Here is a 23,412-nt window from a genome sequence, read left to right as displayed (position 1 = left end):
TCCTAACTTTCTCAGACAATAACATTCTGTTCTGTCTTCTTTCAACTGGTCTGCACAGGACAAGGCAAGCTTCCCTCCCCCCACCCCTAGACACAGCCCCTGCATCTAGCACAGTGCCTGGTAAGGTATTTATTTATTGACTGCACCAACCCATACCTGCACCCATTCTTTCCTTACTCCCACCAGAGTCTGGAAAAGACTTGGACATAATAAGATGGGAATGCAATCTCATTCGTTCACAGCCAGTCAAGAGCTTGCAGATTCAGTCTAGAAAGCTCCTAGAACAAACTGTGTATGTGCAGACAAGAGAAAAAAAAAGATAGTACTGGTTCCAGCCCAAGATATTACCTGCCAACACTTAATGATAATATCTGCCCATCTCTATAGCTCAGTTTTGTCACCTTCCCAAGACTGAATGTCCCTCCGCCCTCCTACCAATCCATGCTCTGAGATTCTTGACCTCCAAAGCTCTGAACCAAAGCATTCCCACAGAATGAACTCCACATTTGGGAACTGGCAGTCAGTCCTGAAGTGCATGACAATGTGACTAAGAGCGTGCTGGCAGTATTGGCTGCCCTGGCCACGGGTTGTAGGCAGGAAAATTCTGGGAAGAATGCGGATGGATGACCCTCTTCTGATTCATTGTGCCTGTACGTGTGGATGTTTGCATGCAGAGAAGAGAGAAGAGGTAAAGAACTAAAAGCCCTTCGGTCAACAAAATCACAAGCCAGGGAGGAAGGGAAAGGTATTTTATGGGCTTGGCTGGAGGAGCTGTTGCAGGAATGGAGGGATCCCACAATTCCCTGGAGATGCAGCCTCCTGCCTTCTCCCCTCCCTCCCTTTTCCCTTCCTGCCTCAGGGTCCCAGGTCACCTCCAATCTTCCTGGGAATCCTTGGCCATGGAGTTGGGTGAGACCAGATTGGAAAAGATGGCCTTTCTTGGTGCCGTTGTGGCCATAGTCTTGATTTTGTTCAGCTTGTCCCGGGCTTGTTGGCATTTTCTGAGGCAATTCGAACACAGATCTTTCTCTTCTACCAGATATAAGTTGTCCAGCCTCTTGATGGTATCTATGAATGTATCTGACTCCTCTGCCTTGGGAAAGGGGTTTCGCTTTGTGTTGAGCTTTTTGAGCTTGGGGAGCTTAGAGATGCTCTTGGGAATGCTGGTCAGCAGGTTGTCATGTAGCCCGACCTCATGGAGCTCCTTCAGAGCACCCAGCGTGGTGGGCACACTGTCCAGATGGTTCAAGCCTAGGTTCACAGTGCGGATGTTTTTGAGCTGATTGAGCTCCACAGGCAGCCCGTTGGTGGTCAGCCTGTTGTTGCTGACGTTGAGGTACAGCAGAGTGGTCATCTGGCCGATGGACTCAGGAAGCTTGTCGATGTAGTTGCTGTGCAGGTCCAGCCACCGCAGGTTCTGGAACTTGGAGATTGATTCCGGGATTTTTCTGATCAGATTCCGGCTAAGGTCGAGCTCATCCACATCAGTCAGTCTCAGGATACACTTGGGGAAGTTGGTAATTCCCATCTTGCTCAAGTCAAGGCGTTTTCTCCCATCAAATGTGATTTTGATACAATTCTTGGCCACATTGAGGGTGATCTTCTTGCCCTTGGGGCCTTTCCCGCCCTTGGCCATGTTCTTTTAGTAAGGGTGTGTGTTTGAAGCGTGTTGTTCTGATTGGTTGGTGATCGGTTTGAGGGAAAAGTCACAAGAAACTGCTAGATATACTGTGACAAGAAGAGAACAGATGTCTAGTTAGGAGATGACATGAGGGCACTAGACTCCCCCCAGATTGTAATGCTTCACTCACTAGTCATCAAAGGAGAGAAAGAGGAGGGTGAACAGAAATTAGGGCATCAGCAGAAGTCACCTAGCCAAAGATCTTCAGCAAATTCAGTGTCCCCTTTGGCGTTGAAGGGTCAGCCTGAAGGATGCTCACTGCCCCTCTGGCTGTACCATTCCCTGACATATGAATCTCTCCATTGTCCTGGACTCAAACGTATCCCCCCACCACCAAGGGGTTCATGTGTGTGTGTGTGTGTGTGTGTGTGTGTGTGTGTGTACGTGTGTTCTCGTCTATCTGCCACATCCCAGACCCTCACAAAAATCTAGTGTTTCCCTATGGCTATCCCATGAGTCCCTAGGGGTGGAACTACTGAGTTCTCAGAAGCAGCATACCCTGGATATGAGGGAATAGGTGGGAGTTAAGAATGCCTTATGTATTACATCTCTCCTCACCTTCCTTCTGGACCCAGAGGCACCAATCAGGCCTGAGCTACTGTCATTGCGGTGCAAAGGAACAACACGAAAGTGTCTTTCACTCAGCCCGAAGTGGGTGTGTGTGCCTACACCTCGCTGAGGGGTGCGAAGGAGCGAGGGTTGAGCCTGGCAGTAAGAGAATGCTGTCTTTTCTACTTCCTACCCCCTATGCTTCCTCCCTTACATCCTTCATGCTGTAATCCCAGTGTAAACACCTATGCTGCTGCCATATGGAGAAGTATAGAATAGACAGAGTCATGGGTAGATTCTGGCCTCAGAATACTTGGCTTAGAAGTCTAGATCTGCATTAAAGAATTTTCTTAAATTTTTAGTGCCATGGTTTTCTCATTTATGAAAACAGCTCCCTTGTAGGGCTCTTGGGGAGTGTAAATTATCTAAGCTATAAAATGCTTACAACAGTGCCTGGCACATAGTAAAAGATTGATTAATGTTAACTATTAAATATTATTATCAGGAACTTTGCACATATTCCTTTCAACCTTCAACAATCCAGTAGGATCCATAGGATTATCTCCATTGTGAAGAGAAGAAGACTGAGGCTTGGGAGTGAGGATGGTCTTTAGTTAGGAAGAGGATGCAAACTGTCCTGTCCTATTCTAAAACTTAGTGCCTCTTGCTGGCTGATTTCCTATTTTGGACCAAGGTTCCACTCTGGACAAAAGCATGCTGTCAGGAAACAGTGCTTGCATTAGCTCCATTTCCCCACAGGGATGAGTGGGAGAGATGCCCTGCAGTTTATATAGTTCATCATTCAGGCCCTTTATCAGGAACCAGGTTTACAAAACGCAAGAAGCACCAGCCATCGGGGTATGTGAATCTATCATCACACTTTTTCCTCATACAGTAATCCTCAGTGTCAAAAGGAACTGGGTAAAACTTACCTTCCACGTGCTTACTATCAATCCTGCTATTGCCATTCCTAGCTAAGGTCAGAGGGTCCTACCCTGCATAAGTCATCCTGGGATGCAGATCTCCATGGTAAACCAATGAAAGCATTCTCAGCGCTCAGCAGCACTGATGTTCTTTCAAGCAGGCCCTATAAGCTGCTCATAGCTTTAGAAACAATGAACGAGCCATGTTCAGGCATAATTGGCTAGTTACCCAGGACAGTACTGTGTTTGCCGCTCCTGAAACTTTTATGTCATGCGGTGTTGAGGAACGAAAAAGGATACAGCAGCTTAAAAACAAAGGCCGGGGTTCTAGCCACAGTTAAGATGGAGGAAGTGCATCCTCCCTTGTCTCACCTATTGAACGCAACTAAAGGCCCCAGACAGAACTTCTGGAGAAGCTGAGGATAAGATGAACAATAAGGTAAAAAGATATCTGAGGATAAGATGATAAACAGTATCAGACAGATTGGAAAAGTAACTCAAAATAAGACCAACTTTGCAGCAGTGGTGATGGAAAGAAAATCCCCTTTCTATGGCCAAAACCAAGAAAGGGGGTCTTTTGGGATTATAGAGAATGAGGGAGATCTCCTGGTTTTTTCCCTGTTTATTTTTTCCATCCTCTGCTGCCTCAGCCCCAGGCAATCCCGTATTACTAGAGTCAGCCAGGCAGGCAGCTAGAACTCTGAGGGAGGAGGGCCATTGTCTCTGACCAAACTTCAGTCCCAAGGACATGGAGGTTGCTCTTTTCTCTCTACCCTACTGCCATTTGGCCCCAGAGGTAGAAATAGTGGCAGGAAGTATACAGCAGATTAAGAAAATAAAAATCCCTAGATTTCTATCCGGAAGACCAAGGACAGAGGCCACTCCTAGAGCCACAAAGGGTGATTGTAAAGAGGAAGGGGTTTAATTAGGCTGTATATGAACCCTGGACACACACTGAGATGGCTATGCATGGATAGAGCCCTGAACAGGATCTTTAGTACCTAATCCCAAACTGTGAACCCCAAAACTTTGAACGTTGAGCTGAGAGGTAGACCACTGCACAGGGAGAGGTACTGATTTGAATAGCACTGCAAATTCTTTGACAACTGAATGGACACTATAACCATAGTCCACAGAATCTACAGAAGGTGTGCCAGAACTTGTAGCCTGTGATTGCCTCCTAAAATACATATATGTCAATATCCATATATAGGTATATCCTAGAAGAAGGAGAGGAAAAAGTTGTGGTGCAGAACAATATTTGAAGGAAAAATGGGTAAAAACTTTTAACTGTTGGTGAAAGATATAAAAATGACAGATGAAAGAAGCTCCATGAACTCCAAAGAGGACAAATAAGCTTAAAAAAAAATCCACACTCGGACATATAATCAAACTACTTAAAATTAAAAACAAAAAAATTCACCTTCACAACCTGCCAGAGAATGCATATTATCTGTAGGGTCCAGCAATGCGAATGGATGTAGGTTCCTCAATGGAAACCATGGGGGCCAGAAGCACTGGAAAAATACTGTTTTCAAGTGCTGAAAGTAAGGAACAGTCAGGCAGACAGGGAATGAAGGTGTTCTGGATGAATGAAGGTAAAATGAAGACATCCTCAGATGAATGAAAAATAAAAGGATTTTCTACTAGCTGAGCTGCTGTACAAGAAATGCTAAGGGAAGTTCAGATGAAAGGGAGATGATGTTAGAAAGAAACTTGGACTTGGGAATAGAGGAAGAGTTATGGAAATGGTAAACATCTGATAAACATAATAGACCTCTCTTCTCAAGATCTTTTAAAAAATGTGTGACAGTTAAAAGCAAAAATTGTAACACTGACAGGTGGGGTTTTCAGTGTATGTAGATGAAATACATATGACAATTACAACATAATGGGGGGAGTTATTGGGACCTAAATGGTAGGTAAGATTTTTACACTGCTTTGGTAAAATATTAATTCTAAGTAGGCTGTGGAAAGTTAAGTTTGTATATTTTAATCTCCAGAGTGATCACTAAAACAACGGACAGACAGAGGAATAAATGAAATATATACATTAAAATGAAACTAAAAAAATAAGAAGTCAAATAACCTAACAGGAAGCAGAAAAGGCAAAATGGAAAAAAAGAAAAGCAACTATTAAAATGGTAACCTAAATCCAAACATGTCAATACTTCCATTAAATGAAAATGATCTAAACACAACAATCCAAAGTATAATTATCAGAATGGATAATAAAAGAGCAAGACCCAGTTATATGCTACCTATAAGAAATCCACTTTATATAAACGAAAGTAAGTTGAACTAAAAGAATGAAAAAAGATATACTATGCAAACACTGAAGGGAAACAAGTGACATTATTAGCATCAGACAACATATATTTCAGAGCATGAAAATTTACCTGAGATTAAGAAGAATACTACATAAAAGAGACACTTCACCATGAAGGTATAAAAATACTAAATGTATATGTACTTAAGACCACAGCTTTGATGTAAAAGAATAAAAACTGATAAAATTGAAAAAAGGAAATGGACAAATCTATAATTAGAGGTGGAGACATCAATACTTGTCTCTCAACCAAAAAAACAACTAAACAGAAAATCACAAAGGACAGGGCTTTTCAACCTTGGCTCTATTGACATTTGGGGCCAGATAATTCTTTATTTTCTTTGTGGGTAACAAGGGTGGGGCAGTGATGCGGAAAAGACTTGTTCCATGCAATGTGGGATATTTAGCAGCAGAAGGCCAGAAGAGTCTATGCACTAAGTGCAAGTAGCTCTCCACTAGTTGTAACAACCAATAATGTCTCCAAACATTGCCAACTCCCCAATGGGGGGCAAAATCGCCTCCAGATCAGAGCCGCTAATATAGAAGAAGTGAACATTACCATTAATCAGCTGGATCTAATTGACACATAAAACATTCTACCTAGCAACAGTATACACATTCTTTCCAAGCGCAGATGGAACATTCACAAATATGGACTATATTCTTGGTTATGAAACAAACCTTAACAATTATAAAAAAATCAAAATAATGTAAAGAATGTTCTCTGAAAATAATGGATTAAATCAGAAATCAATATCAGAATGACAACTGAAAAATCTCCAAATACTTAACAATCACATATTTATAATTATTCATTGAGTCAAAGAAATCTCAAGGTAAATTAGGAAATGTCTTGAACTGAAGAAAATGAAAATAGAACATATCTAAACTTGCGGTACGCAACTAAAGCAGTGATTAGAGGGAAATTTATAGCTTTAAATGTTCATACTAGCAACATTTTAAAAAGTAAGAAAGGTCTCAAACCAATAATATAAACTTCCATCTTAAAAAACTAGCAAAGAATAGGGGCGCCTGGGTAGCGCAGTGGTTAAGCATCTGCCTTGGGCTCAGGGCGTGATCCCAGAGTCCTGGGATCGAGCCCCACATCAGGCTCCTCCGCTATGAGCCTGCTTCTTCCTCTCCCACTCCCCCTGCTTGTGTTCCCTCTCTCGCTGGCTGTCTCTCTCTGTCAAATAAATAAATAAAATCTTTAAAAAAAAAAACCTAGCAAAGAATAGCAAAAAAACCTAAAGCATGCATGTAGGGTAAATAATAAAGAAAGAGAAGAAATTAATAAAATTGAAAGGAGAAAGACAACAGAGAAAATCAATGAAACTAAAAGCTGTTTTTTTTAAGAGATTAGTAAAATTGACAAATCTTTAGCCAGACTGACAATGCAAAAAGAGAGAGAAGACACATATTATGAATATCAGTAATTAAAGAGAGGAAATGACTAAAACCCCACAGACATAAAAGGAATAATAAGGGAATAATATGAACAACCTTAGAAAAAAAATTAGATGTTATCAACCACAAACTATAAAAATCTCACCGATGAAGAAACAGAGAAACTATGAAGACCAATATTTATTAAAGAGACTGAATTCATACTTGGAAACCTTCCCTCCCATAATCTCCAGACCCAAATAATTTTATTGACAAATTCTACCAAACATTTAAAGACAACACCAATTTTATATGATCTTTTCTGAAAAATTGCATTGTTTTTATTTTTTTAAAACTCAGTTAAAAAAGACTAAAATGTTCTTTCAAAAGAGGCATCTAAATGGGTTCCTAATTTTGTATATGGGCTTAGGTTTTGTAACCAATAAAAAAAGCTGCTATCAAATATGAAAAAAAATATAAAAGGAAGCAATGCCTAACTTATTTTCTAAGGCCAGCATTCCCCTAATGCTAAAATTACACAGAGACAATATAAAGAAAGAAAACTATGGACCAATATTCCTCATGAACATAGACACAAAAATCCTCCATAAAATATTAGCAAATTGAATCTAGCAATATGTTAAAAGAAAAATACATGACAACCAAATGGGAAGGCAAGTTTGACTCAATACTCAGAAATAAATGTAATGCAACATATTAAGAGACTAAAAAGAAAAAAAATACATGATCATTTCAACTGATGCTAAAAAAAAATCTGTGACAAAAGTTAACATCCATTTATGACAGCAAACCAGTAATAAAGAGTTAAGGAAGAGTTTAGGCTCTTCCTTAACCTGAGGCTCTTCCTTAACCTGATAAAATGCTTATACACACCCACACTCACACACACACACATACACACACACACACACTCACACACACACACACACACACACACACACAAACCCTATATTTTGTATCATACTTGGTGACAGACTAAATGCTTTCCCCCTAAGTTGGGCAACAAAGCAAGAAGGTGAACTCTCAGTATGCTATTCAACATCATATCAGAAGTTCTAGCCAGTGCAGTAACACAAGAAAAATAAAAGCATACAGATAGGAAAGAACGAAATAAAACTCTCCTTACAGATCATCTGCTTGTCCACCTAGAGAGTTCCACAAAATTTAAAAAACACTCTTGGAAGTAATTAATGAGTTTAGCAAGGTTGCAGGACATAAGATTAACACCTCGGTTAACACACAAAAATCTTGTCTATTCCAGCAATAAACAACGGGAATATGAAATTTGAAAAATAATAGCGCTCCAAAAAATAAAACTTTTGTGTATTTCACATAAGTAATAAAAATGTACAGGATTTCTATGATAAAATTACAAAACAGTAACACAATAAAGCAAAGAAGATCTGAATAAATTGAGAAACATAGCATGTTCATGAGTTGAAAGACTCAATATCGTTAAGTCTATTAACATTAAGTCTATTAACCAATTAAATTGGTCTAAAGATCAATGCAAATTCCAGTAGGATTATTTGTATACATGAATGAACAAATTTTAAAATTTATATTGAAAGGAAGAGGAACTAGAAATCCAAAAAATTCTGAAAAAGAAAACATGAAGTTAAGGGGTTCATGCTTCCAGTGTTAAAATTTACCGTGTAATTACAACATGTAGTTTTGGTGAAGGGACACATACACAGACCATTGGAATAGAAAACAGTCCAGAAATAGAGCCACCCAAATATAGCCAAATGGTCAAATGACTTTTGACAAAAGTTCAAAGGAAATTCAATGGAGAAACAATGAACTTTCCAACAAATAGTGCTGGAACAATTGGTTACCCACATACAAAAAAATAATAATCTCAAACTATTGAAGTTAACTCAGATTAACTCAAAATGAATCACAGATATGAATGTAAAGTGTAAAACCATGAAACATCTAAAAGAAAACATACAAGAAAATCTTCATAAGCTTGAGTTAGGCAAAAGTACAACCCATAAAAAAATAAAAGAAAATATTGACAAATTGGACTTCCACAAAACTTTAAATTTCCGCTCTGTTAAAAAAATCAAGAATCGAAGGACAAGCTACAGAATGGAAGAAAACATTTACAAATCACATGTCTTACAAAGGACTATTATCTAGAATCTATAAAGAGCTCGAGGTCAACAGTAAGAAGACAAACAATACAATAAGAATAAAATGCCCAAGAGATTTGACAAGACTTTTCACCATAGAAGTTACATGGTTGGCAAATAAGCCCACAAGTTGCTCAACATCATTTGTCACGAGGAAAATGCCAATTAAAATCACAAGCAGAGACCACTACACAGTTATTAGAATGTCTAAAATAAAAAAACAAAAAAAAACATAAAAATCTATACAGTACAAAGGTTTGATGAGGATACAGAGCAACCACCACACTCATGGGAATTCAGAATGTTAGTCTGTAAAACGGTTTGGCAGTTTCTTATAAAATGAACTGTATACTTACCATATGACCCAGCATTTCCCCCAACTAGGTAATTACCCTAGAAAAACAAAACTTTAGGTTCACACAAAAACTTACTCGTGTGTGTTTTAGCTGCTCTATTCATAATTGCCAAAACCAGAAGAAAACAACCCAAAGACCTTTTGGTGGGTGGATGGATGAAGAAATGGTGGCATATCCTTATCATGGAACACTGTTAAACAGGAAGAGGACAAATCCATTGATACATACAACACTTGGATGAATCTCAAAAGCATTTTGCTGAATAGAAGAAACCAATCTTAGAAGCCTATATGATGAGTGGTTCCATGGATATAGCATTCTAAAAAAGCCACAATGATAGTACAGAAAACAGATGAGTGGTTGCCAGGGATGAGGGGCGGGGAAGGTTTGACTACAAGGGAGCAGCAGGAGGGAGCTTTCTGGGATGCTGGAACTGCCTATATCCTCACTGTGGTGCTTATGTGAAACTGCACATATGTAAAAGCCCAGGGAACTGTGCACTAAAAAAGAGAGGAAATTTTACCATACGTAAATTTACAATTTTTTTAAAATCTTAAAAATATGTGGGACTCCACTTCTGTTTCTGTCCTTCTCACTGTGGCTGCTTGCTTGGCCTGGTTTAGAAGTCTGTGACTTTTTATGCCCCCACTTAGCCCTGTCCTGCCCAGTAAAGGGCATCCAGATATGTACCATATGGCATTGCTCTGGCATATGTGCATATCAGCACAGGGAACAGTATGCACAAAGTGGTATGTCAGAGAAACTGTCCAGCTGCACTTGAGTTGAAATCTTAATTTAAAGAAAGATGGCCCAAGAGCAAGGGATCCTGTGCTCTGATCTTAATGTTTATCAATGACTTTTCTGCATGGTAAGGTTGCCAGATTTAGCAAATAAAATTACCCATTCCCAGCTAAATTTGAGCTTCAGATAAACAACAGATTATTTTTAGTTTACGTGTGCCCCGAACATTGCATAGTTCTGTATTTTATTTGGCAATTCTATCCCATGGGTCTGAACAAATAGTAAAATTTCCTTTGTTCATGATCCTTGTATTAGTCCTTTGGGACTAGTTTAAGCCAAATCGATGTGCTTATTCCTGCATTCATTCATTTGTTCACTCACCGAGTAAGTATATTGAGAGCCTAGTAGGTGCTACACAGGTGAGCAATAAAAAAGGCCAGTCCCCAAGCTCAAAGATCTAAAACCTAGATTGTTACTGATTCTCCTGAGCTCCCCAAACTTTGGGCTGTCTTTTGTATTTCTTATATTCAAGATAAAGTTCAGCTCAAACACAATAAGCATGGGCTAGACGGGCCCTGGATGAGAAGGATGCTTCCCATAGACTGAAGACCCACCTAGGTGAGCCCTGCTGAGCCTGCTCCCCAGAACCTATCCACACCCTTATAAGAAGCCCTCCAGGGGCGCCTGGGTGGCACAGCGGTTAAGCGCCTGCCTTCGGCTCAGGGCGTGATCCCGGCGTTATGGGATCGAGCCCCACATCAGGCTCCTCTGCTATGAGCCTGCTTCTTCCTCTCCCACTCCCCCTGCTTGTATTCCCTCTCTCGCTGGCTGTCTCTATCTCTGTCAAATAAATAAATAAAATACTTAAAAAAAAAAGAAGAAGAAGAAGCCCTCCAGTGCTGATGAATCATGGGAAGGCAGCAGCATGGAGCTGCCCACAGAGGACTTCTCCATTAAAGAGCTTCTCTCCAACAGGCCCATTGGTTCTGAGCCTGCTCATGAATTACCTGCAAGGCAAAGCAGGGGCTAAGATGATGCACCCCACCTCCTCCCCAGCACATCTGGGTCCCCAGTCAGCCACAGGCCAGATGAAGCATGATCAGCTTACCTGGCTGGGGACCTTGCTCTTGGTTATGGAGAACAGGGTGTGTTGTATTTGCTTAGGGTCCATCAGGACCCCCTTAGCTGCTGAGTGCCACTGGAAGCAGACCAGTGCAGAAGCCCCCAAAGACCAGGAATAACCCTTCTCTCATTCAACTCAGAATGGTCAGCATCCTGCCCAGTTCTGCCCATCGAGTAGGAGAACAAGTATGGGCAAAAATGTGTAAAACTCATGATCTTTTGATTCAACAAAAACTGGTTAGATGGTATGATATTATCAATTCACAGAATCCTAAAACGTCAGAGTGGGACCAACAACCCTCACAAGGGAAGCTGGAAAACGGAGAAGGAGACATAAATTGAGAAATGGATAGATGGATAGATGGATGGATGGACAGAAAGATGAACAAATGGATAGACAAATAAGAGATTTCATATTATCCGAATAGCTGAGAAGCCCTAAGACAAGAAGCTCTTAAATGTGCTGGGTCTTTTCGTCTTGAACAATTGGTTTTTATACTTTGGAAAAACTGGACCGGTTGGTTGATTCTAATTTCTAATTAATTTTTCTATCTAGTCATTGTGAATCAAACAGCATGGTGGGACACCCCATGGATATCTAAATTAAAAACATAATGGCAACCTATATTTTAGTGCCATCAAAATATTTGCAGGCAATTTTTTAGTTTTAAGATTGTTATCACCACTATGATAATAGAATTTATCCTGTGCCTCACACTCATGTGTCTTTACATTTCTAATTAAGACTGACTTTGTATATATCTGATATCTTTTAACATCTTGCTAATGTGATCTCACAATAATTATTTCACTCTTTTGACTAATGCATTGAGACACAGGGTAGACACACTGTACAACTGAAACCCCAAAAGTCACTGCTGTTTCCCAGCCAGTGTTTGGAGCTAACTTTTCATGCTGTATGGGTGAGAAATATCTTTTGCTTGAGGGCCATCTCTTAAGGGGAAATAATGTAAACTTCCTTCAATAGAATCACTCATTCCAATGGCACTGCGCTTACTCTCTCCTGACTTTGATAAGACCCATTCACTGGACACGTAAGAGGCCAGCCTCACCTCCCTTGTGACTACTCACGCGGCTTCAAATCATTGCCTGCGCCCTCCACCCCTTCCCCAAACGTGCTGTACCTTCTCATAAGCAGCCAGGTGGCAGGTGGAGATGTGGGTGGTCACTGTGGGGCCGCCCGTGGAGTGCATCTGTCTGGAACCGCTGGCCAGGGCTCTAAAATGGGCACTAACATTTGACTGGGGCCGAGGCTGCCCTGGGGGAAAGAATTACCATTTGTCTAGTGCCCCCTCCTGGCCAGGAACTGTGCGCTCGCCTACTGCTTTACCGTGTTAGCTGGTTTCCAGAGTATCGGCTCATGGGGGTGTAAACATGAAGTGCTTTTGTGTTTTCCATCCCTGCCCCCAGCTGTGTTAGGTTGAGTCCCTCTTTCCTGTGGGCAGAGAGACAGATCGCTAGGGATAGGGGACAACCTGGAGGCAGAAAGATGTCTGTGAAGCTCAGAGCAGCAGCTCCACTGCACATGTGGCACAGTTGATGGAGAGAGATGCAGACAGCAGGAGTGGGGTCTTACAGGGACCCCATGACTGGGGGAGTTCCCTGACGACATCAGAAGATCCACTCAATATCATTCACTCAGGTGACATGTACCAAAGTAACGATTGCAGACCTGCGGTGGGGCCCTTCCTCTGTCTCCACAGCAACCATGCAAAGTGTCATTCTTATCTTTAGAATAAGAGAATTGAGGCTCAGAGAAGTCAAATGACTTTCCCAAGGTAACACAGACAACACAGCACAGCCAAAGCAAACCTAGGTATGTCCGATACCAAAGCTTAGGATCTTTGTGCTCTACTATGCTGCCTTTCTTTTCTCTTTCTACTGTTGCCTTTGCTCTAGCAGTAGGCAACGCTTATCCTGGGGGGCACATTGCCAGCCCCCTGACTCCAAGGAGAAGAAGGCGTTCTGGAATCCTAGCATTTCCAGGGTGAAATACACCTGGAACAGAAATTAAAGCTGCTTGTCCCTCATGTCCCCCAAAAAGTGTGCTGTTGGCTTTGGAATCTGTTGTCCCTCAGCCACACTACTCCCCCAGGACCCCCATAGTGTGAGCTTCTGGCCACAATGAATGTGTCAAGAAAGTAAAGATACAGATTTTTCATCCAGCGTGGCCGGGAAATGTCAGCCCACTGCATTCCCAGGTGCTCACCAGAGACTCGGGGCCCTCTTCTGCCGTGGGGGCCTGCTGGCTGTGTAGGGGTCCTGCGAGGCTGTATGCAGACCACCAGAAGTTTGATTTTCACTGTGTGGGCTCGCTGTAAAATCTAACCCCTGTAAGACGCACGTCCGATCTTCCCAGACAACAGGCCATCCCCATGTGTCAATCACATGATGCTCCCCACCCCCTCGCCATCCGACACAGACATGCTCAGCCCTTAGAGCACATCATGCCCTCTGCTTCGCAAAGCCACATCCCTTTGCCATTTCATTCAGTCCTCACTACTCTCCTGTGAAGTGAGAATATTCCTCCTACCCCAAGATAAGGATGCCGTGGGGTGGAGTGAGGCATGAAGTAGTTTATCCAAGCTCACACAGCTCACCTTATTCCACGGTTTCTGGGTGAACGTTCTTTCCGTGATAATAGAGCTGCCGCAGAGTGTCAGGTTCACTCCACGTGGCAGTTATCTGGTTAATCTGATCAGCGCAGCTCTAAGTATCTTCCTGGGCTATTATGCATGTGTAGCTCTGTCTGCCCCTAATATTATTTACTTCTCCATCCTGAGCCCCAGTGCGGCTGTGCACATGTGCTTCCTGGGAAGCCGTTATCTGTCAAACTGCCTCCTTCCCCTGGTGGATAATAAGAATTCAACTTTTATTTGGAGCAAAAGTTCCCAGGGGGTCACATGGCCCAATAACAAAAGATTCTGATTTCTTATTGGTTTAATAGCATCTATTTTGTAATTCTGAACGTACTCTGTTTTAATTGGATTTGTTAAAGGAACAAAAGGGAATAGGTGCCTTACAATTAAAATAAAATATTAAGATTATTAGTTTAACAGACTAGAAACGCCTTGTTCATCAACGAACGCATTCAAAACACACAAACCAACCTCCACACACAGGAAAGCAGAAGGACCAGTCAGTCCTGGTACCTGGAAACCTCAAGAGATGAGCGTTAATTCAATTTCAACCAACGTGGTTTAAATACTGCTACTGCCAGATAGATGTTATTGCATTTTCTCCCCACAGCCTTGGCCTTTCCTACAGATAAGGCAATGGGCCCCGAAAAGTGGCCTGGAAGGGTGAAAAGTACAGGGGCTTGAGACCCACCTGGGTTGCCACCTGCCTCCTCCTCTACCATCTGGGGGACCCTGGATGGTCCCCTGAGCCTCACTGAGCTTCAGCTCCCACTTCTGTGAACAGATCATAGAGTGGCTGCTTCTGAAGGTGGGGTGGGGGTGAGCGAGCCCTGGGGGCCTGCCTTGTGCCTTTGTGTGTTGGGGGAGAGGGGAAATAGTGGCATGATCAGGACAGCGTAACTGGTCAACAGTGGAGCCAGGACTCCACGGTTCCCACGAAGTAGAAATCTGATTCAGGCTCCACAGCCCCGCCTCCCTACTGCGGCATTTCTGCCTCGCCAGGGGCACACTTTGGATTACTTAATCCTGCAGAACGAGCAGACATAGCTCCTTGAGGCACAGGCCCCCAAGATTGCAGAGACGGGGGCCGTGCCCTGCGGGTGTGCGTTTCTTCTGTACCCCACCTGGCCCCGGGGAGAACTTGCTGAGGGGCGAACACGACAGGGACCCCTGTGTACCCTGGAGGCATACACTGGCGGGTACCCTGATGTGGTGCCTTCATCTGCTGTAGGAAGGCCCCCAGCTCCGAGGGGGCTATAAATCCTCCCGCCGTGAAGCTGTGAGATACTGTGAAGGGGAGCCCTGAAGATCGACCTTAAGGGAACAGTTGAACTTCCCATGGCCCTTTTGGATTTATTCATTCATTAACAATAGGTCCCTGATAAGCGCCATGGATGGGTGTGGTTTTATACAGCAAGCAACATGAAGAAGGAGAGGAACAAAAGCAAAGAAGTAAAAGATGCCAGGTGGCAAGGAGTGCAAGGGGGAGAAAGAGTCAGGACACAAGAAACAGAGATGGGGTGGGCAGTAGGGTGGCGTACGTTTCTGGAGAGGGTGACCAGGAAGGGCCTCCTTGAGAAGAAGACATCCGGGCAGAGACTGAAGGAAGCAAGGATCCAGGGAGATGGGGAGGGGCTTCTGGATAGAAGAAGAATCAGATGGAAAGGCCCTATGGCAGAGGGGAGGGGAGGAATAAGCACAGGGGAGAAGGAGGGGGGGTAGATGGAAGGAAGGAAAGAGAGAAGGAGGGTGGTGGAAGGCAGGGAGAGAAGAAAGGGAGGCAGGCAGGCCAGAGGCACAATTAAAAACAAAATAAGCAAAAAAGAATGAGAACAGACAGACTCTGGCTTATTTTCCAAATAATACTGTGGTTGAAAAAAATCCCCAGGGCATGTCAAACCAGAGAGAGAAAGGCAGGCCCTACACTTCCCCCAAGGCCATCCCAGACAAGCCTGTGTCCTCTCCTCTCTAATTTCTATCTGAGACAGGAGGAAACCTAGACTCCCGGCTGGCATCAGCCATAATGTGGTGCTGGGCTGTTTACCTCGCTGTGAAGTGTGTGCCCTCAGATAGGGTCTCAGGTCCACCAGGAAGCTACCATGTGCAGGACCCCTTACATGCAGCTCACTGAGTGGGAGCCCTGGGGGGCTGTGGATGTAAACCAGACATGGCAGGGAAGTTGACCAGGCTGGATGAGAACTGTGTCTGCCATGGGTTCCCTGGGGGCCATGGCCCAGCCACTCACCTCTTCTCTGTCTACACTCCATACCTTGGTGATCTCACCTAGTCTCATTGTTTTAAATACACGAATGACTCCCCAACTTTTGTTTCTTGTCTAGATCTCGCCCACCCATCCCAGACTTATGTATCCTTCTGCCTATTTAACATTTCTACTTGTACTATGTAAAGACATCAAAATATATTGTGTCCAAACCCGAGCTCCCTGTCCACCCGCTGCACCTACAGCCTCCTCCGGCCAGGCCAACAGCAACAGCATCTCGTGTGTCAGGCCCCAAACTGTGGCATCACACTCAACACCCCTTTTCCTCTTAGGTTCCATGTTCAGTCTGTCAGGAAATCCTGCTCGCTCTGGGCTCAAAGTAGATCCAGCCAGAATCCTACCATTGCCCACCACGTGCCCAGGCACCACCCTGGGCTGAGTCACTGCCCTTTGCCACTGGGCCTTTGCGGTAGCCTCTTATCTTGTTTTCCTGCACCTGTCTTTGCCCCATGCAGTCTGTTCTCGACACAGCAGCCAGGGGATTTCTGTTACCACAGCAAGTCCCACCATGTTACTTCTTGGCGCACAGCCCTGCAGTGACTCCTGTTTCACCCAAGAAAGGGCTGGACACCTTCCAGTGGCCCCATGGCCTGACCCACCACCACCTCTCTGAGGGGCTCCCCACCGCTCGCCCCCACACTCACTCCACATCTACCACCCAGCCCAGCCATTCCTCTAATCTGCCCCCACAAACTCCTCTTTATGGCCTTTGCTCCAGCTGTTTCATTCTTCTGGAAGGTTCTTCTCTCAGATATTTACTTGACTGACCTGTTCATCTTCTTCAAGGTTTTGGGTAAAATTTACTTTCTCAAGTCAGCCTGCCCTGATCCCCCAATTAATGATGCAAACTGAACCCCAAAATGTCTTGATCCTCCTTGCTCTGCTGTACCTTCTTCCATAACACTTACCACCTAAATACTATTTTATAATAGGCTTACTTGTTGTGCTTATTTGTATTGTCTGTCCCTTGTTTTCCTCCCCTAACAGACTCTAAACTCCCAGTGCCTGGCATGCAGGAGGCCCTCAGTCAATCTTGGTACCAAAGTCATCCCAGTTCCCATGACCTCAGACAGGGGTCAGCTTCATCCCAGATTCCACAGCTTGCAACCGCCGCTGCAGAATCCCTCTCGGCCCACTGTTTTCCCACCTACTTTGAAAAGGCTTCTGGAACATGCAGACTATTTTTTAAGGGAGAGGTCTATGGGGAAAAGTCATCACTTTGACACCACATATTTATTAGTCACCGAGTGTGTACCCAGCCCTGGGTGGGACACCCTTGAGGACAGGAAGATTCGTCCAAATAGATGCATGCAACGGCGTGGAGAACTTTTTGGCTGTGAGATTAAGTGTGCAGGGCAGCTGGAAAGCGGGTTAGCAGTACAACAAATGAAGTTTTAATTGAGTTAGTCCAAAGGGAAAGAAAAGCTTCCAAAAGTAGGGATGAACAAATGCAAAAGTAGTGCGATGAGATCAAGCAAGAGGTCTGAGGAGATGGGGCTGTCAGGATGAGACCTCCCCCCTACCCCCCAACCCAGTCACCAGGAGGCACAGATGTCACTTCTAAGAACCTCTTTTCAAGAAATAAGAACAAAACATTTTGTATAAATATGTTTATGGCAGTGCCATCCATTTAAAATAATAAAAACAAATGGACATCATCCATATATCTAACAATGGACAATTGACAACTTACTGTCCAGTCACAGCATGGAATGAATATTCAACAGCAGCTAAAACAAAACTAAAACATCATTTTCCAAGAAATGCTGAAAGGAAACATTTTGAGATAAAATGTTATGAAGAAAACATCTGCACCCATATGACCCCCATGCGCTCGTGAGCGTGCACACACACTTTAAGGAAAAAGATGGAAGAATGTCAAAATATTAGCAGGAATGCTTTCTGGAAATTATGGTGTCAGGTTATTTTTACTTTCTTTCTTAAATGTGTAGTTTCCAAATTCTCTGCAATAGATATAAAATCTATGTCTAATCAGGAAAGAAAGTTACAAACACATTTCACGTGCACACACACGCACACACACGCGCGCACACACACACACCCCTACTTCCTTTCCAGTTGCATGAATTCTGTAAAGCCACTCAAGTCACTCTGTTTAAAATAGGTGTGTGTGTGTGTGTGTGTGTGTGTGTGTAAAAGAGATTTTAAAATACTGAGCTATTGAGCATATTTGAGTCAAAGAGGGCAATCTAAGAAAATATTCCCTGGACAAAGACGAGAAGGGACCACATGTATAGAGGGCCACGGCTTTGGAGGTGGACCAGCAGGGCTCACATCCTGACTTCCTATTTCCTGCTAATGTATCACCAGCCTCGGTTTCCTTGGGTAAAGTGGGGTGATGAGAGGGTTGCATAGGAGAGAAAGGTCAGGGTGTGACAGGTGTTAGTGAATGGGAGCTTTGGTGACAGGATGGCAGCCGTGGTGCTGGTTGTTAGATGAGAACCCCGATTTGCCCGGCTGCAGTGGCAGATGGAGGTTGGGGAGCACCTGAGAAGCGACCCACCAACTGCAGACAATGCAAATTAAGCCGAAGTGGAGGGCTGGGTTTTTGAGGCAGCCCCTTGCTTGGCCATGCTGAGAGGGCGGTGGAGGGGTGGGGGGGGGCAGCCATTCTTGTTCCCTCCAGAGACATTCCCTGAGAGCCAGCCAGCCCTCCACCACACTGAAAACCCTGATCAACCACAGACGACTGATACACAAACCGCGTGGCCTTTTATGTGTTGGTGACCCAAACTAGGCTGCAATGTAGGGGAGGATATTTGTGTAAACGGTGGCTAACTTTTCTCCATCCAGAGAGGAAGGCCGCTGGAAGGGACCAAGGGCTGATTTTTAAAGGGACACTAAGGGTGGTTAAAAAGGTGGTTTGGGGCTCGTTGCTTGTATGTAAAGCACCTGTCTTTCGAAAATGCTGTGACTTCTAATCTTCATTTTTTTTCTGTAGAACTATTTCCTAAATGCAGATTTAGGAAAATTCAGATTTCCCATGCCTCCTCGAGTCTTTAGCGGGCTTACTTGAAGTTATTACTGAAGGATTCAGCCCTATCACCAGTAAGAGAGACCCCTTTTCTGACTCTGGGCAGCTAGATATAACTTGCTGGCCATGATAGGAGAGATGGCAACAAAGACAGCCAGCAGCACCTTGTTTAGGCTGCAGCAGCTCTTCTCCGTAGTGACCACGTGTTAGCTATTTCGTCCACTCCCTTCTTGATGTGTATAAAAGTACTTAAAAGAAGGCAGGCACTCGGGCAGCAGGGAACGCAGGGGCTTTGAGGCCAGTAGAACTGGGCTCCACCCCTCCTTTACAGCCAGCCAGATTTTAATCCTGAGATCAGTTTGCTGATCTGCAAAATGGGTCAGAAAAATGCAGCTTGTTACGAAGAGTAAATGCCGGGATGACTATACATTGAGTGGTCAGTGCGTAGGGGGCGCTCAGTGAGTGGTTATCTGGCTCCCGTGGTCAGTGCCTTTATGATCGTAAATCCACCGAACAGCACCGTAGTGATCTCTTCCCTGCAGTGAGTAGCCCTGGGACACTCCCCACTGGTCCTTGATACCAGATGTAAGACGTGAGGAACAATCTGCTGGTTCCCAAGGACAAAACTCTTTGCAACCTTTTAAACACAAATTATTAATGATGATATTAATAACAAAAGAAAAAACATAGTAGCAATGAGAAGGTATAATGAAAAGGTGTGATTATACCTTTGTGCACTCTTAACCTCTAGAGCTTGCTACAGCCCAAGCTACTCACTTGCTCATTCATTCATTCAACAATTTGTATTTGCGTCATTCTATAGGTCAGGGTCAGCTTGGAAGAGATGCGGTGAACAGGACAGACATTGCTGTATTTCTCAGGAAGCTCCTATTTTAGAAGCAAATCAATAAAAACAAACAAAAAGACCCAAGATCATTTCAGTTGGTGTAGACGCTCTAAAAAAATCAAACCTGGCGGATGCCAAAGGGAATGCCGAGGGTCAGGGAGAGAATATTGGGGCGGGGGTGGCCTAATGTAGACGGAGAAGGTCGGGGAAGTCCTCTCCGAGGTGACATTTGAGCTGACACTAGGATAAGGGCACGCGGGAGGATTTGGGGAAGAACACCCCCGGGAGGGTGCCCCAAATGCAAAGTCCTACCAGTGGGGAGGAGCTCGCGGTGTTCAAGAGAAAGGAGAGGCCTTAGGCGCTGGAGCAGGGCCACCAAGGAGAGGGTGGGAGATGAGGACAAAGAGCTGGGGAGGGCCTGCATGAGGGGGGACAGCATCACCCCGGCTGCTGGGAAGTCTCCAGAGGTAAAAGAAGACAGCCCCTTGCAGGCAGAAGAAGAAGAGTGTGTACAGCAAGGGGGTGGGGAGGAGAAGGATGGCGCGTATTTACCGTATGTGGTAGAAGCAGAATCAGTGGAAGGGTCAGCTGGGTTGCAGGTGTGGGTCAACGAGAAAATGCAGGCTGAAGTTCTAGCGGGCCTGGCGTTTTCTAGACACGTTCCCTCTTTTGTGCTGAGGGCTAATTTATGTCCGAGTGCATTACGTGTGTTATCTCATTGGATCCATTCGCCCTCCTTTAACCCATAAGCACTGAGCCTTCAGAGCGTGTCCCCTGTCCAAGTCACACGCCGGTCAGACAGAGAGCCAGTATCTGCTCGGTCTTCTTGTCTGTGGGCTGAACTGCCATTCGGCTTTTCCAACGGCTTTTCCATTTGGATTTTACAACGTCCAGGCATAAATTTGGCCCTCTGGGCTGACAAGGAAGCTCCTGACTCATGTTTTCCAGACATAGGCTCAGTAGACCTAGATTCTGTGGCACTCTCATTCTAGACCAGGCCAAGCCCCATCCTGAAGACTCACCTGTCACGGCGCAGATAACGTGTGTGTTATCTATCGGACCTAGCTCTGGGGGCTGAGATGGGATCTACGATGAGAGACAGGGAGGAAAGTGGAAGTTGGCAATGAATCGGATTGGCAGTGGATGGAAAGCCTGGTGATGGATCGTGTGGTAGGGGAGCCCACCATGCCTGTTTAGAGGGGCGCATGTTTCTGTGCACACCTTCTGTTCTAGGGATCCCAGGGACCAGGAAACATCACCCAGTTTGACTTTCCCATCACCCAGGTGATGGCTGGAGGGAGAGAGCATGAAGTCACCCTCACCTCTCGACAGCAAGAGTAGGAGACCCTAGGATCCCCAAGAGGACATTGGAGCCACCAAGCACTAGGCCCTAAAAACTCAGTCCTTAGACAACTGTGGGGTCAGGTGCTCTGCAGAGTGGGCGGTGGCTCTCTCAGTACTTCCCTGTCCCCTCCAAGCTCAGGCTCAGGCTCAGGCCCAAAGGCGTATGAGTCATGGACCAGTCGCAGCTTTGTCTCTCCCTAGATATGTGACTTTGTACCCATTTCCTAACCTTTCTGACTCCCCGTCTCATCCCGCAGGAGCTGGCGTTCAGTACTTGGTTCACAAAACATATCACCTACGGTTCGTAAGTGTATTGAGAGCCTACTATGTGCCAGACCCTTTGCAAGGCAATGACACTGCATAGTTGTTAACACATTTGAATTCAGTTCCTGCTTTCAGACTGTGTGTATAGATTATATTGACCACCTACTATGGGCCAGACATTTTACAGACATTATACGGAATTCTTAAAACCACCTAATGTATTGATTTTCATCTCCACTGGACAGATATGGCAACTAAGGCTCAGAGAGGCCAAGTAGCTTGTCCGAAGTCACAAAGACTGGAAGTAGAAGCACTTACCTTTTCCCATTATACTTGTCATGGAAATAGGGACATAAGGCATGTGTTCTAGTGTGTTCCTTGAAGAGTCCTTGCAAGACCCGGCCCAGCCTAGGACTACTTGTTAATGGGTCCCAGCATTCAGGATAACTTGTAGCAAGGGTTTTCCTCCAGACTTCTCTCTCAAAAGATAGATTGTGACCCCAAACCCCACCACAGTCAGCAGTCATTAGACTCCAGCCTCCTGAGTGAAGAAGAGTACCTGTTCTGCACTTTCTTTGAGGGGTCACTGGTGGGGTTAAGAAGCAGTTCAAACTCTAGTCTCCCCCTGCTTGTGGAACAGCAAAATGCTCCGGATGCAGACTTTGGAAAGAGACCCAATCGTGACCCCAAAATTCCCCAGACTCACACACCGTCCTTCCCAAGCTGGCCCATGGCCCCAGGCACCCGAGAAAGGCCAGCTGGGTCCCCAGCTAGGGCCCCTGCTAGCCGCCCTTCCTGCCTGGGGCTCAAGGCCAGCTCCCTCCTCTCCTAAATAATGAATCAGCTCCTGTCTGGGGTTTGTAAATAAAGCACGCCAAGAGAACCAGCATTTCCAAAGTTGCTTACTCAACGGAGGGGAGCAAAAAGCAGAGTTTGTTTGTCAGAGTTCGAGTAAATCGATAAACACAGGGCCACCACCAGAGAAAAACTTACCCCGATTCCTGCCAGTTCCTCCTCCTCAACTGTGAAACTTTGTCACCAGGCAACAAGAGACTGGGGACCTGGGAGTTAATTAGCATAATCTTGACGCCAGCCTGCAAGGTGAGAGAACACAATAGCTGAAAAGGTCTCCAGGACACCACAGGCCAGGCGCAGCTAGCTGCCCACGCAGAGGGACGCCCAGGCCCCGGCTCCTCCGGCTTCTTGTCACGGGTGGGGGGAATGGGGGGTGGGGGAGTGGGGGTGGTTTCCTCCCAGCCACCCCCCGCAGCGCAGTGGACACTTCGCCACCAGGCAGAGCCCGCTTGCCATGGCCACGCCGGAAGTGGACATTGCTAACAGGGAAAAACAGCCATGCTTGCCCCTTTTAAGGGACAAATACTTTACTTTTATAGAAAGCATTGAGTGAGTCCCACGAAACATCACTCGACTTGTTTATCCAAATAGCTTTTTCAGTTCTTTGATCTGTGAGTTATCTTTTATCTGTTCATTTGAATTTAATTATTTCTTGCAGATTTCTCTTTGTGCCCTTTTTAGACTATGAAGTCAGAATAACCATAATGCTCGTAAAAACCATACAAATATATAGTCATTTTTTTCCTCACTGAATATTATGTCAAATGCTGATGTGTAATTTCTAAAATCTACCTTTTGATTGAATATGTAACAATCTGGTGGACTGTGCTTTCCTGCTGTTTCCAATTTGGTGCCATTGTGAATAGGGTTGCAATGAATATATTTGTACATTTATAATCTTTTTGTTCAGTTTTTTTTCT

General features: G+C 44.6%; 2 protein-coding genes across 6 annotated transcripts in view; one reads left to right on the top strand and one right to left on the bottom strand.

Annotated features, from left to right (window-relative positions):
• WDFY4 (WDFY family member 4) overlaps positions 1-23,412 on the top strand; it is a 280,511-nt gene that overhangs the window by 213,164 nt on the left and 43,935 nt on the right. The gene's annotated exons all lie outside the window — the stretch shown is intronic.
• LRRC18 (leucine rich repeat containing 18) lies at positions 651-22,765 on the bottom strand. Its single transcript, XM_026481538.3, has 2 exons — positions 22,631-22,765; positions 651-1,728 (listed from the first exon to the last, which is right to left on the bottom strand). Exon 2 carries the CDS (start codon positions 1,634-1,636, stop codon positions 869-871), a length of 768 nt encoding a protein of 255 aa, XP_026337323.1. The 5' UTR covers positions 1,637-1,728; positions 22,631-22,765; the 3' UTR covers positions 651-868.

The sequence above is a fragment of the Ursus arctos genome, unplaced genomic scaffold, assembly GCF_023065955.2.
Source record: "Ursus arctos isolate Adak ecotype North America unplaced genomic scaffold, UrsArc2.0 scaffold_7, whole genome shotgun sequence".
NCBI lineage: Eukaryota > Metazoa > Chordata > Mammalia > Carnivora > Ursidae > Ursus > Ursus arctos.
The sequence above is the reverse complement of the archived record's forward strand: the minus strand, read 5'-3'. Positions and strand labels throughout refer to the sequence as shown.

Excerpts from the sequence above, each read along its gene's own strand:
- LRRC18 (XM_026481538.3), bottom strand. The coding sequence starts at position 1,636 with ATGGCCAAGGGCGGGAAAGGCCCCAAGGGCAAGAAGATCACCCTCAAT.